This window comes from Lissotriton helveticus, chromosome 2_2 (assembly GCF_964261635.1).
Source record: "Lissotriton helveticus chromosome 2_2, aLisHel1.1, whole genome shotgun sequence".
Classification (NCBI taxonomy): Eukaryota; Metazoa; Chordata; class Amphibia; order Caudata; family Salamandridae; genus Lissotriton; species Lissotriton helveticus.
The window spans coordinates 194,049,164-194,064,173 of record NC_136060.1 but is presented as its reverse complement, the minus strand read 5'-3'; the positions used below and the strand labels follow the sequence as shown (position 1 = coordinate 194,064,173).

Here is a 15,010-nt window from a genome sequence, read left to right as displayed (position 1 = left end):
TGAGAGCCCCAACAGTTCACAAGGATAGATCTGAATATCCGTTTCTCAAGTGTGGTATTGAAGACCAGTCCTGTGGTGACTGGCAGATAGATCTGTTCCTTCACACAGGGTTATTGGTTTCTGAACAAGAATAGAGATGAAAGCAAAGCAGATAAGACTGGAGATGGACACACAATGATTTCCTATCGCCTGTGCTGATCAGCACCAGGGATATATTCACCAGGAAGTCTCCTGGAAAGCGTTTTCGATCTTGAGCTTCCAGTGGGATAGTTCTTCCAGAAGAGACATCAAGTACCAAAAATTCCTGTTGGTCATCTGATATTTTCCTGCATGCAAGGCCAAAGCTTGTTGTCTTAGCATGGAGGCTATGCCTTTCTAGTCCGGCTCCGATGCTTGATTCCTTACTCCTTCAAAATTTAGGTTTGTCTGTACAGCATGTGAGGACTTAGTCCTGTCCGTCTATGTATCTGCAAACAGTTGCAAGAGCACTGATCAGCGTAATTAGCAATTACCTCTTTCATTTTGAATGTGCAAATTAATAGAAATGTTGTCATTACTTTACGTAGGCCTGCAGGATGCTTGGGCATTCTTGATGATTGCTGACTGTATCCGAGCTATGGCTTAAGGATAAACTTTGAGTTAGAGTGAGGATAAGGTTTAGTCTCCGGATTATGGTTTGGTGTAGGGTTAAACTTAGTGCTGAGTTTAACGTTAGAAGAATTTAAAAAAATTGGCTCATTTATATTTGAGCAGCAATGAAGCATACACCCAAATTCAGAAGAGGCCCTACCTTCCTGAATGTTGGATCCTGGCTTACTTAAAGGTGTGGTAATCGCTGAGTTTCCAGTGGTGACGCTTCTGATGATTTCACTATCCAAAATGACTTCCCACCAGGTCAGCTAACACAGCACCACCAGCTCCATTGCATGCAAAGCCATGCCCTAAGTGGAAATGGGCTACGGAGGCTGTTTTGTCCTCTCCTGGTTCACACTGCAAAACATGGTAATTTCAGGAGGAAAACATAGGGGCTCATTATGATGTATGTGGGACTGACACTGACAGCAGGTTGGTGTCGGTCCCACTGACATCTGAAGCATCGGTCAGACTGCCGCATTACAGTGCGGTCGGTCGGACCCCATGTGTGAGGGACCGCCCACTGTGGTTCTGACAGGCTCAAGCAGCATGAGGGAGGTGCCTGCTCAGGCACCACCTTAGCGATAACAATGACCCTTAATAAAGGCCTTTCAATGGTGGTCCGACCGCCTTTGAAAAGCTGTCGGGAACAGACTTTGGCCCTTGGCCTCCACTAGGAGGCCAGGGGACACCACAGGTAACCCCCCCACAAACATCATGCCCCATGAGGCAGGTACCCTGCCTGCTACAGGGTGCATGGATGTTTAAAAATGTGTATTTGGCATTGGAGCTTGTGCTGCTGCCCTTTTCTGGACCGCAACACAAGCCTCAAAGCCAAAAGGCATGTTTCCTACCTCCTCCATGGCAGTCATATCCTAGAAAGGCGGTCGGGACTGCCGACTACCTGTCTGCCAATCCCTTTACCGCAATGATGACGGTCGGACTCTTGTCCTACCGGCATCGTAATTAGGGCCATAGTCTGTCCTCCACTTGCTGGGAGAAAATTCCCAGGATGTTAAGGATATCCAACATCTTTTTCTCTGGGTGGCTTCAGTATACTGATAGCTTGTCATAGTTGTGTTATACATAGTAACCTCCAACTCTCTCATCACCTTAGAGTACTGATCCAATTATATATACTTTTGAGATTACTTCATATCCATTCTGAAGCTATGTTGATTGTATTATTACAACCTGTAATGTGGATTTCTTTACCTCTCTAATAAGAATGTTTTGCAGAGGTGTTTGCTAATTGTCTATTATTGAGTTTTATACAAATAATCTTTTCAAATCGTGGATAAGAAGTTGTTCACACAAATCATGATTTAAGAAATTTACACTTCCCAAACGGGAGGGAGCAGGAATCCGTTTTAGATCTCATTAAGAAATATTTGTATAAAGAATACAGGAAGCAAAAGATATTCAATGGAGATTGACAACAAACACTCAATAAAATACAACTACTGAACAGCCCTAGCATGGGACCCATTGGTCATGTTTGCATTGTATTCCCTTGCCTGTCTGCCAACGCATCCCAACACGTAGGGGGAAAACGCAGAAAGCATGGTGGACCAAGGAAGAGGGCCAGCAGGGAGTCCAGACGGATCAGTTTGGGATCTTCCACTGGTGTTTACATCAAAACTTTCATAATTTGCAGATGTCCGTGTCATCCCCACTTCTCCCCCCACATCACCCATCCTTTTCCTCCAATGTGGACCATAGGCTTTAGAGAATTCTGACCCCAAGTGCCCTTAAGATTAATACACTTAATTCAGAAATGTCAAATCTGCGTACAAGTTGCAGTCCAAATCTGTTATTTGTATGAATCTCCCCACAAAATGTATCAACTATATAGGCCGGCCCTATAACAGAGAACATTATGAGGGGGCTCACCTAATGACTCGGTCAGTATTTGTACTTTATTTCTGCTCACTGAAGTAGGGCTTTGCCAGGCCCTGTGCACTAGAGCGCGAGGAAAAGTGACCTGAAAAGTTAGAGGGCTATGTGTTACTTGAGAGGGGAGGGCTCATCTACATACTCAGAAGCCCATGCCCCAACTTTAATGTCACTGATCCCTTCATCTTTGTATACCCATATCCTATCCATCTCCCACCTTTGCATCCACCATCCTACTCACAAATGTATCCGCTCACCCTCTTACACACTCCCATCCTGTCACCCACGTCTTGCCATCAGTATGTGTATATTTTTGTATCTGTGAATCTGTTGTAAAGAGCCGCCACCCTATTTGCAATGTCAGTAATTGATTGCGGAAGAAGTTGATTGGTGAGAATCACTATTTGTTATGATAGTGAATCCTGCATAATTTATTTCACTATTGACAATAGCAGTACTTAAATTATATCAATCTTTGTCGCTATAAATGGCATAGTTGGCCACAATTCATAAATGTTTCTTTGTGAATCTCAGAATAGCTGCTTATTAAGTGTTGTGATAAAAAAACTCTATCAGCTACGTGTTTTATATTTCATGTTCACTTGTTATATCTATGTGGAATCAAGGAGATCTTTACCATGTCTTTACATCCAGATTCTTCCAACGAGTAAGAGCAGCCAAATGATAACCTTCACTTTTTCAAATGGGGGCGTGGCTACCATGAGGACCAGCGGGACAGAACCCAAAATCAAATACTATGCTGAACTGTGTGTGCCTCCTGGAAACAGGTAGGGTCTTGAAGTATAATTCCAAAATGTAGATTACCATTTTGAAATTGTTATTTTTAGTCTATTTTGACAGCTTAACTGTGTGGCAAGGTCTCATGACACTACTATACACAATATACAATACACAATATGCAGCAAAATGTACACATACTATACAACACTGTAAAATCTGGATTATTAATTGCGGTCAAAGGCACTGGAAGTAAGGCTATGTGGGGTGCTGCAGAACCCCCTAATGACCAATGCTTCAATTCAGAAGGTGAATGAGCATTAAAGATGCTTTTCAGTTTTGTTTTTCTCTTGTCCCCCTTGCTGTTTGTTCAAAGACGGAGGTCAAATGTCTGGCTATATCTTCTGAAAATTGCCGCTTAATCTTCTCACTATCCAGACAGAGAAAGAAAAGTAAAGTGAACTATGTGACAGTCTTACTAGGTACAAGGAGTGTGAACGGAAAGGATGCAGGATTACATTTTTTTCTAGCACACAACACAATTTGAATACCTGTAAATGAATTGTACAAATATTTCAGAGAATATCAGTAGTTAGGAAAGCAAAAATTAAGCTTTCTTTCAGGGAAGTGTGATGGAAATAAATACTTGACTAGGAAACAAATCAATACACTTAGGGGTCGATTCCGATCCGGTAAAAAGCGCTCCGATTAGCTGTACGGAGCCTTTTTCCCGTACGAATCGTACACCTACAACGTCCCCGTACGAACTAGCAAGTACGATCCTAACCCAAAGCGGCACTCCGTACGACTCGTACCAAACACCGTACAAATAAAAAGTACATACGGATTCACTCCCGCCGACGCTGTACGCCACGTCCGTACGTAAATTGGCAGCCATTTCCGAACCAGGAAGTACGATCCGTGTTGACGACACTCCGTACGACCCTTTTTCTACGGGAGCTGAAAACAGCCGTAAAAGCAGAGTTCGCGCCGAAACAGGTACGGAACGGCCCCCCGGGTACGGCTCGTACCCCCCATGATCGCAGGGTTACGCACCGTACCCCTGCGATCATGGGGTGTATGAGCCGTACCCCCATTGTACGATCGGTGTACATGCCGTACCCCCATTGTGCGATGGGTGTACGAGCCGTACCCCCATTGTATGATGCGTGTACGAGCCGTACACCCATTGTACGATCGGTGTACGTGCCGTACCCCATTGTACGATGGGTGTACGAGCCGTACTCCCATTGTACGATGTGTGTACGAGCCGTACACCCATTGTACGATCGGTGTACGTGCCGTACCCCATTGTACGATGGGTGTACGAGCCGTACCCCCATTGTACGATGGGTGTACGAGCCATACCCCCATTGTACGATGGGTGTACGAGCCGTACACCCATTGTACGATGGGTGTACGAGCCGTACACCCATCGTATGATCGGTGTACGGCTTGTACACCCATCGTACAATGGGGTACGGCTTGTACACCCATCGTACAATGGGGTACGGCACGTACGTACACCCATTGTACAATGGGGGTACGGCTCGTACACCCATCGTACAATGGGGGTACGGCTCGTACACCCATCGTACAATGGAGTATGGCTCGTACACCCCATGATCGCAGGGGTACGGTGCGTACTCCTGCGATCATGGGGGGTACGGACCGTACGGTGTGTATATATTTGTGTGCTTTTCCGTACGGCTTGCCCTTACCTGACGTGGACCGTACGAATCTCGTCCTCATACTCCGGTCCGGATCGTACTCGTCGGGTCGTACGGCATGTGTACGAGTCGTACGGTATGTGTATGAGTCGAACGGTTCACAGTTTCAGCCTTGCAATACGTACGGATCGCGACGATTCGGACGGATTCACGGAATGCGGATCGTACTTGGCGACTCGGATGGACGGGTACGATTCGTACGGAGAGGGCTCCGGATACAAATCGTACGGACGTTTTTTTTCCCGAATCGGAATCGACCCCTTAGTGATGACAGTGATTTACCACACCATGCTTTATTAATATATGTGTCATCGTCTGTCGAAATCCTCGCCCCTACCCCCCACCCTGCCCCACCGCTCTTACCTGCACGGGCCGCAGCTGCATATTCATTTACCAGAGGTGTTTGCTTGTGCGACGGGAGGCTGTTGACGGTTGTGGAAAACATTTTGCAAGTTCTGTTTACTTGTTTTAGTTGATGCAGTGTTAATCATTTAAAAACAATGCCCCCATGGTGATTACAGATGCTAAAGAGGGTTCAAACAGCCTGCAGGGTGGCCTGTTGGGTACGTGGCAGGGTGGTGCAAGGATATCCAGGTGGGAATTAATTAGTAAGCCAGCATTGGAAAAGCCAATAGGTCTTGCCTATATGAGATCTATTCGCTTTGCCAATGTATTTTAGCCATGTTGTAGAGCAGCTTGGCAGTTGTGCAGAATGATTAAAAGTTATCAGAATTTTTTTTTTTTAAATCGCTATAAGCACTTTTTTGTTTACCTTCTCCCGTCACGGCGTTGTTTTTTATAGCTTTTATAGCACTTTTTAATAGGAAGTTTTAGCAGTTATGCACAGCAGCCACGCTACTCTACAACATCGCTAAAAGACATTTGCAAAGCCAATAGCGGTCAAAGGCGAGACCTACTAACTTTGCTAATGCTTTTTAGGGCTCGCACTGTGACGCAATCGCGAAGCGATTGTCGCTGTGGAGCCCTATTGTAATCAGTTTAGCTTTCAAGGAGTTCAAGGGGAGACAAGAGACTGTCACGCGCCGCCTGCCGGAATCGGATCAGGTTGCGCGCATAAACCCGCGCTCCGATTCCGGCAGGCTGATCCCCATCACGCGCACGTAGACAGACACACACGCAGGCACACACACACACACAGACACACGAGCACACACATGCCGCCGTCCCTCCCCCCCGCACACACACACAGACACACGAGCACACACACGCCGCCGCCTCCCCCCCACACACACACGAGCACACAGAAAGTGCTGATCTTACCTTGCGCATCACCTGTCACTTGCAAAAACCCATATCCCTATGTCTCGAGCGCTGTCGTTGGCAGCCTATTGTACCCGGGAGATAGGCATGGCCCGAGCAAAGAAAATGCACCACTAATCTCCTGCCAAACCAAGTTAACCCGTCATTGCGCATGCGCAGTACAGACCCGGCGCAGGCGCACTCCTGCCAATTGCTGTTAGATGGGCAAAATAAGAGTCTGGCCCGGCAGGGAACAGGTAAGAAGAAGCCAGAAGGAGGGGAAACACCGGGGTGGCTCAGGGCTGGGGCAGCGCATTAGAGGGAGGGCAGTCAACGCTCGTGGCTGACCGTGCACTGGCAGCGCTTGTTTATTTTCTGCTGTCGTGAGGTTGTTTTACTGAATTATTGACTCTGCAGGTCACTTTCCAAGAGTTGATGGAGTCCGGCCTGATCTGATCTGGCCTACACCTTAACACCGGTCAGACTTTCCCAAAAGTTCGTTCCTGGTCTTTTAAGCCTTTCAACTTTGACCTTTTACCAGTCCCTTCCTCCAGGCGGCACCAGCACTGCCCCCCACCCCTCCCTGGCAGCTGTCAATGCAGACGGAGCGCCCTTTGTGCTCTACTTGTATTTCTGTTTGTACAGCGCTCTGACACCCGAACGGAGTCCTTTCGCGCTATATAAAACTCCTACAATAAATCCATTTGCCCAGCAGTTGTTTCACTCAATGAGAGGTGCTTGTGAATTCCTGCAGGGGTCCCCCTCTGCCCTCGCTGCCCTTAGTCGCCCAGCTGACTCTTGGTCGCGGCTTTCTTGCCAGGTACCTGTCGGGTGTCTCGATCGTGGGCAGAGGGGCTGTTTCGAGGACAGGACCCGTTCCTGAGGCAAGGCCCTCCTGGTCGTATGTTCATTGGAGAAATTAACTGCCCCTGTTAGAAACCAACCCCACGGTTGTTTGTCCCTTTACATCTCTCCAACGTCGTTTCCATCCCTGCTCCAGGCTGGCAGTGCCATCTTTGAGGTCCCCAATGGCAGACTAGAGCCGGCTGGGGCAGCAGTGCGCCTGGTCATAAGGCCCAGATGTTTAAAGTCAGCTAGTGATAATCGGAGATGCTTTAGCATTCGAGTAAAAACATAAACGAGAAAGCAAAACTTTAAATCACAAAACATAAATCGGGTTATTAAACCTGGAAATGGAAAACCCTGATGCAGGAAATGATGCAAAATAAAGTTATGGCTGTGAAATAACAGATCTGTGGTGTTCAGGTACGTGAAGGAGGTATTTTTAAGCATTTCTTGAAGAGGGCTTTTGATGGAGGTGGGTAGTGCATTCCATATTTTAGGATTAGTTTAGGCACAGAGAAGAGTGATGTAACGTGTGGAAGGATGCGTGTGTTAAGCGTGTAGGATGCGTGTGTTAAGCGTGTCAAGGCAGCCATGGACCCCTCTGCGTGGGATTGTGTGTGAAGCCGCAGTGGTCTGTGCAAGAGAGAGGTGTTACAGGTGAGTGCCAGATCCACGAGGAGAGTGTTTGAGCGGTTCACCGGTGTGGTGGCATTGGGCATTGGGTGGGTGCCAGGCAGGTCGTTACAGATGAGGTGAGGTGAGACAGGTTTACAGGATGCTGGTCGGGTGGCAAGGGTACTAATGTAGCGCTCCGAGCTGGCACTTGCAGGGATAGCGCTGAAGATCTCACAGGCAGCCTCAGAGTTACACAAAGACCATATGGTTCTAATAGGAGGGCGTTTAGCCCCCTCCTGTTAGGGGGAAGGTGTGTGGCTGGTGCATGTGGACTGGGGTATAGTTCCAAACCCTCGGGGCACAGGAGCAGACTGCTTGACCTCTGGTCGTGGTGGGCTTGCACATCTGGGATTCCAGCTGCGCTGTTCTCCTGCACATTTTTCGTGCCCTCAGGGGGCCATGGTCCTGTCTCGCAGGCATGTTAGGGTGTCAGGTGGCTTTGTAGATGCTGCAGCCGATTGTGAAGCAGGCACAGCTGTTTTTGGAAGGTTGGCATGTGGGCACCACAGACCTCTGAACAGGTGAGCTGCAGCATGGCAGCGAGTAATGATTCCACTGTCAGGGGGGGCACAGATATCTGTGCATAGTCCCCTGGTGCATAGGGCTTCACTTCTAGGCACTTGTGTACCGGACCTCGTGATACTGGTGAACACAAGTACATCATGGCCCTGGGCTAAGAGGGGAGTGCGGTGTTGGTGTATTGTGAGTCTAGACACTTGCTCCCCCCACCTCATAAATCCTCCTCCTGTGTTTCTGAGGTCCCTTTCTCCCAAGAGCTTTAGTGAGCCATCTGGAGGAGTCTGCCTGGAGCTCTCTACCTCTGCTCTACCTCTGCTCTCTCAGAAGCGACTGGCAATAAACTGTGCTTTTCACCAACCGTGCGACTAGCTGGTCGGGGTTTGAATTGCCAACTAGGAGCTTTTCTTTTCTCACAGCCTTGTTTCCTAAAATGTGCCTGCTTCCAGAGCTCACCTTATCCCCCCCTTCACTCACAGCCCTTGTTCCCTCATGCACACATGACCCCATGTCCATGCAGAAGGTGTTATGGCACATTCCTAGCTCTCCTACCTTTTGTGAGTGGACATACAGAGAACATTTATAGGCAGATCACATTTTATTTGGTTTAAAACCGAACTGTGAAGAAAAAAAACCTGCTCGGGTTACTTTAGGGGAAAGAGGTGGTGTCCTCCCTTTCCACCGAGATGGGCACTCTTTTAATACTCAAACACGCCCTTCTGTTGGTTGGGAGAGTAAAATATTGGTGTTAAAAAATATGCCATCTGTCTGAGCCTCGGTAACCCCAGATGCTTTATGAAAAACAAAAAATGCCTTGCGCATATATGTATTAAAAGAGAAAGAGAAAGCTTACATCCCTCTTCAAAGACTTATCTTATGGCACTACAGGTCTCATCGGTTTTAGTTCTAAGCAAAACAACTCTCGTTAAACACAATTTGACCATTGTTGGGTCTGGTAGTCTGCCTGCACTCAAAAGCAGATAATTGGGGTGCAAAAGGGAGTTCTTCTCTTTACTCCAGAGCACCCCTCCCCCTGGACAGGCATTCAGAGGCATTGGTGGTGCGTGAGGGACAGGAGTTTGTGCTTTGTTGTGGCGATCCGGCTAACCGGTTACGTTGCATCCTGGCTGCCTCGCAGCTTTTCATAGTAAATAAGTCAGTCAGTCTAAGTAACTGTTGGCATTTTGTACCTGCAAAGCTTGTTTGTAGGTTGTACATAGCCAAAAATGTGCTGTAGCCATGGAGAGGGTGGTGAGTGCAGCGCTGACAGCAGGAGGGTCGTCTACGTGAACAGAGAGTAGCTCTTAGCAGTAAAATAGGCGTGCTCCACCCGTGAACCAAGCCTCATCCCCAGTAATTGCTGTTTACTTATAAATGTTCTGTTCTAGTGATTGGATCCTATTGTGTCCGTTGCTGATCCAAAGAGTCTTTACGTCCTAATGACACATTGGGCCTCTCACGTTTCCTCCTCTCCAGTCCTAAGAACGTGACCTGGACGTCCTGCATAAATGAATGGTTTTTTTTACCTCCAGAGCGTGGCTACTCAACCGAGTGTCCTGGCGCTAAGTCTAGAGGAAAGACCCAATACCAAAATGTAACCAGGAAAGTCACTAATAAACGGAAGAGAATAGCCAAGTTTTCATCTTCCTATGGAAAACTTCCTCCGAAGGATGGGAGCTGGTTCCAGGGGATCACTGACAGAATATCGACAGTCAAAATATCGACTTGCCAAAATATCGAGGTAAAAATATAGAATGCCAAAAGATCGACTTCCTATCTACAAACAGGTAAGTACAAAAATATCGACCCCAAAATATCGATAGGAAAAAATATAGACAGTCAAAATATCGAAATTTTTAAATATCTTAAGTCATTTTAAAGTAATATAATAATAAATATAATTAATTTTAACATACTTAAAATACTTAAATAAACTTAAAATTAATAAATAATTAATGTAACTTTAAAAAAAAATTTTTTTTTTAAATATATATATATATATATATATATATATATATATTCACTGAAAAAACCATAGGTTATAGACCATATATAGTTAGGAATTAGCATTTAAAAAACCTTATTTTACTCACACAAAACCATTGAAATTCCATATATAGTTAGTTGCACTAACTATATATCGCGCACCCGCAATCCACTGCTGATCATGTCACATATTACATCATTCATGACATGGTCAGTGACATCACTGATGACATCTCAAATGACATCACTGATGAGATCACTGATGAGATCACTGATGACGTCATCCAGTGACTGTGTGTTTCTGTAAAGTTTAAATATGTTTTACATATTGAAGAATGAGTAGATGTATAAGTGTCTGGACGAAGGATTTAGTAGGTGCATGACTGAATGTATGAGTGAGTGATTAAATGTGTCTCACTGAGTGCATGGGTTAGTGACTAAACTGTCTTAATTTGTGCATCATTATGTCTGTTGTTCTGTAAACTGCTGCATGTGTTGATCATTAGCTATACGAGAGGCTATATGTGTTATTAATTGGTTGCCCAAGTATTTCTATGGCAGATTGAGTTTGTGTGGGGGTGGCTGGAAGGTGTGTGACTCTATGCATAGATGTGTGAGCAGTTTATTCACTAGGTGTATGAGTTCAAGAGTGCATGTGGAAACAGCTACATGGGCAGTTGACTGTGTGCATGAGTGTATTGATGAGTGAATGGATATCTCAATGCTACATGTCATAGTAAGTACATATGTAAAACACAGTACATGTGAGAGTTGGCATATATAAATAACTGTGCATGAGAGCCACTGAATGAGTGAGTGGTTGTATCGATCATTGTGAACTTGTATCAGGGATTGTATAAGAGAGTAAATATGTGTTAGTATATGTTTCAATAAGTAAGGTGTGTTTAACTGTATAGTTGAAGAAATGGAGGTGAGATTGTTTCTTTGCATGACTGACTGGGTGTGTGAGTAACTCCATGGATGAGTGGCAGTGTGTGAGTGTCTGTATACACTGAGTGTATCTAAGGTTATATTAGAGTCTGAAGAGGTTTATCGTATTAGCACAAGAATGATGTCAAATGAGATGTCATCAGTGATGTCATCAGTGATGTCATTTGAGATGTCATCAGTGATGTCATCAGTGATGTCACTGACCATGTCATGAATGATGTAATATGTGACATGATCAGCAGTGGATTGCGGGTGCGCGATATATAGTTAGTGCAACTAACTATATATGGAATTTCAATGGTTTTGTGTGAGTAAAATAAGGTTTTTTAAATGCTAATTCCTAACTATATATGGTCTATAACCTATGGTTTTTTCAGTGAATTTTCAAGGTTTTGTAAATGCTAATTCCTAACTATATATGGTCTATAACCTATGTTTTTTTCAGTGAATTTCAATGGTTTTTTAATAGCAAATATCATAAGCTGTCGAATGTCAAGTACGTGGTAAGTGAAAACATTTTCGTGTTTATGCACACTGATCTGCTTTGAATGGTGCCCCCCCCCCCTCATTTCTATTAGGAGTACTCTCTCTTTGCAGATAGTGAAAGGTAGTTAACGCAGGCCTTTGCCCCCGTTGTAATCCGTCGTGCCTGCTTCTCTCTCCATTTGATTGATTGTTATCCAAGTATTTACTATTTTAGAATTAGTTCTCTTTGGTTCATTCTCTATTTACAAACAAACACAGAGTCGCAATACTCTGTTTAGTCTTTGCAGATAACGAAAAATCGTGTAAAAAAAAAGAAAAGGAATCGAGCAAAATCAGTAGGCCACTAATGGGATCTCTTTTTGACCTCGCTAAAATAGAAACATTAGGAACAACCCCTCATGACAAATACAAAACTAGTGAGATGAACTGAACTCCACACAATGATGGCTGCAAAACAGCTCGGCTCCGCCACCCACCCCGCCCAAAATAACGATAAAGAGCGGCTGCCATGATTGGTTGCGGAATGGCCACAACGGAGCTACGAAATGGTGGTGCTCTCATGCTAACCCCAGCTTCAGTCTGAAACATCCAGAAACACTGTAGACTACCAATTCGATCAGTTCCGGTAGCGCCCCAATGTAACCCGGTAGAGAAGAACTAGCCCTCCCCTCTTTGACTGATGGTTCTTGTTGCCTGTCCCTTCTGTTGTCATTTAACAGAACTATTTAGCCTGCTGAAAGGGGTTGTGTTTCGACCGCTGGTTGGTGGAGCCATTTTGACTATATTCTGGACCTGCGTTGTCGCGTAATGCGTCATATGACGCGCCGCGTTAGCGCATCCGGAAGTCATCCGGGGCGCGCAGCGCGTAACGTAAGCATAACAAGTCATGTGACTTGTTAATAAAACTTTTCATTGGTTCATTTTACTTTTCTTATTCTAATGATGAAAGCCTTGGTCATATCACCTAAAAATTACGCTTTTAATTACTTCCGAACATTATTTTTTCTTAAATATATGTTATAATGTTCCAGGCTAATGTACTTTCCCGGAAATTTTACAACTGTCCTGCAAGTAAAATATATTCTTTTTTCGAGAAAAAGAGCGTTTCTTCGTCCCATGACGGAGCCGTTGAGCAAAAGAGGGTCGACCTGCTGTCTTAGTCGCCGATACGCCTGAATATGAGATTCTTATCGATCACTTTATGTTGCAGGAATAGAAAACACAACAGCCCTTGACCATTTATCTTTACTGCGTTCCTTCGTATTATACCTTTTACCCTTCATGTAATTGGTCTGCTTTATTTCACTTGCCTTTTAATGATTCTAAAACAGTGACTATTATTAAAAACTTTACCAATGTATATACTACTACCATGTTTTCTTTTAAAAACCTTTATTGTGAAAATTTCATTATACAAATACGAGCCTATAACCACGTGGGCCTGCCACGGAGCAAACTGTAATCGTATATGATGAGTAGACATTTACACTGTAGAGGAACGTAACGGGCGGGCCATTAGGTTGCAAGAACTAAGGTGTCTAACAGTTACGGAATCGGTGGACATACATTTTATAATTAAAATACGACAGGGCCAGTTACAATAAAATTATCTAGATATACATTTGCGGGCAAGTACCATGGGTGACGTTAATTCGAATTTTCAACAGTACAGTAATCAATAACACATCAGAACTTAATATCAATAGGGATGTCGAAATATTCAATCAATTCTCGTCCCCGCCCGCCATGTGCTTCAAAACTGCATACGTATCTCGTGATTTCAAGGTTCTGCAACCAGTACACAACAAGGAGTTACGAGTCCCATTTATTCCGGCGCCATTTTGGGCAAGGACGGGCAGGTCCAGGATATAGTCAAAATGTCTCTACCAACCATCGACTATGATGATGTTCATATGCTGTATTTATTAGAGTAACACTCATCTGTCCACATGAAATTAATTTACCACAATCTAAACATGTCATTTTAATCTTTCCAAAGTTCTTCTAAATATTTGGGACCGTTTCCCTTGCCTCTGAAGCTCTCAGTGCCACTTCTTTGATGAATGTACTAGCAGGTCAGGGGTTCTCCTCCAAATCTCTCTTTTATGCAGCACTATAATTAATTGGTGCCACCTCTCCATATGACGATGCATGGTATAGTTACCACAACTATATTTTTTTTCGGTTCCTCTGGAGAGTTCATCGTGGCAGATGAAGCGTGTAACGTACCGGGCATTTACCTTTTTTTGCATGTACAGGAAAGGAAAAAAAAATCGAGCGTCCGAGTTCTAAGGTGTCCCAGGGCCATTTTAGTGGACCAGGCCCAAATCCAAAGAACAGGCCGCCATTTTGAGAGTCCTCTTGCAGCCGCCTGTCGCTGTAGCATCAAGAGCAGCCGAAACTCAGCTGAATGGCAACTGAAACGGTAAATGGGCGCCCCACTACATTTCAGCATTGTAGGATGACCACACCAGTACAGCAACTTGCTAGACATCACCTCGGTGCCATCCGGATCTCGGTGCCCCACTGCAGATGAAGTGCCTCTCAACTATGAAACCACCACGGTGACATCCGGATCTTGGCGCGTTGTGCTGCCTTCGGCCTATTCGCACATCGGTCCGCTACTGACGCCATCTCACAGGCTAATGGGGTGACCCACGCCGAGTTTCAGCATTGTAGGATGACCACACCAACTTGCTAGACATCACCTCGGTGCCATCCGAATCTTGGCATCTCAACGCCTAGTGGTATCTTCCATACAGAAAATATTGTTACGCTGCCTTTGGCCCCATTCGCACATCAGTCCGCAACTTAGACATCACCTCGGTGCCATCCGGATCTTGGCATCTCAGCGCCTTGTGGTGTCAGTCAGAAAATATTGTTGCGCTGCCTTTGGCCCCATTCGCACATCAGTCCGCTACTGACACCATCTCACAGGCCAATAGGGCGCCCCACGCCGACTTTTACCATTGTACGATGGCCACACCAGTGGCACAACTTGCTAGACATCACCTCGGTGCCATCCGAATCTTGGCATCTCAACGCCTAGTGGTATCTTCCATACAGAAAATCTTGTTACGCTACCTTTGGCCCCATTCGCACATCGGTCCGCAACTTAGACATCACCTCGGTGCCATCCGGATCTTGGCATCTCAGCGCCTTGTGGTGTATTCTCTTCAGAAAATGTTGTTGAGCTGCCTTTGGCCCCATTCGCACATCGGTCCGCAACTTAGACATCACCTCGGTGCCATCCGGATCTTGGCATCTCAGCGCCTTGTGGTGTCTTCTACTCC

At 45.3% G+C, this 15,010-nt stretch overlaps 1 protein-coding gene across 1 annotated transcript in view; it reads left to right on the top strand.

Annotated features, from left to right (window-relative positions):
- PGM2 (phosphoglucomutase 2) overlaps positions 1 to 15,010 on the top strand; it is a 368,921-nt gene that overhangs the window by 313,696 nt on the left and 40,215 nt on the right. The window contains exon 13 of the mRNA XM_078678353.1: positions 3,184 to 3,317. Coding sequence (XP_078534479.1) covers positions 3,184 to 3,317 — 134 coding nt within the window. The remainder of the gene's footprint in view (positions 1 to 3,183; positions 3,318 to 15,010) is intronic.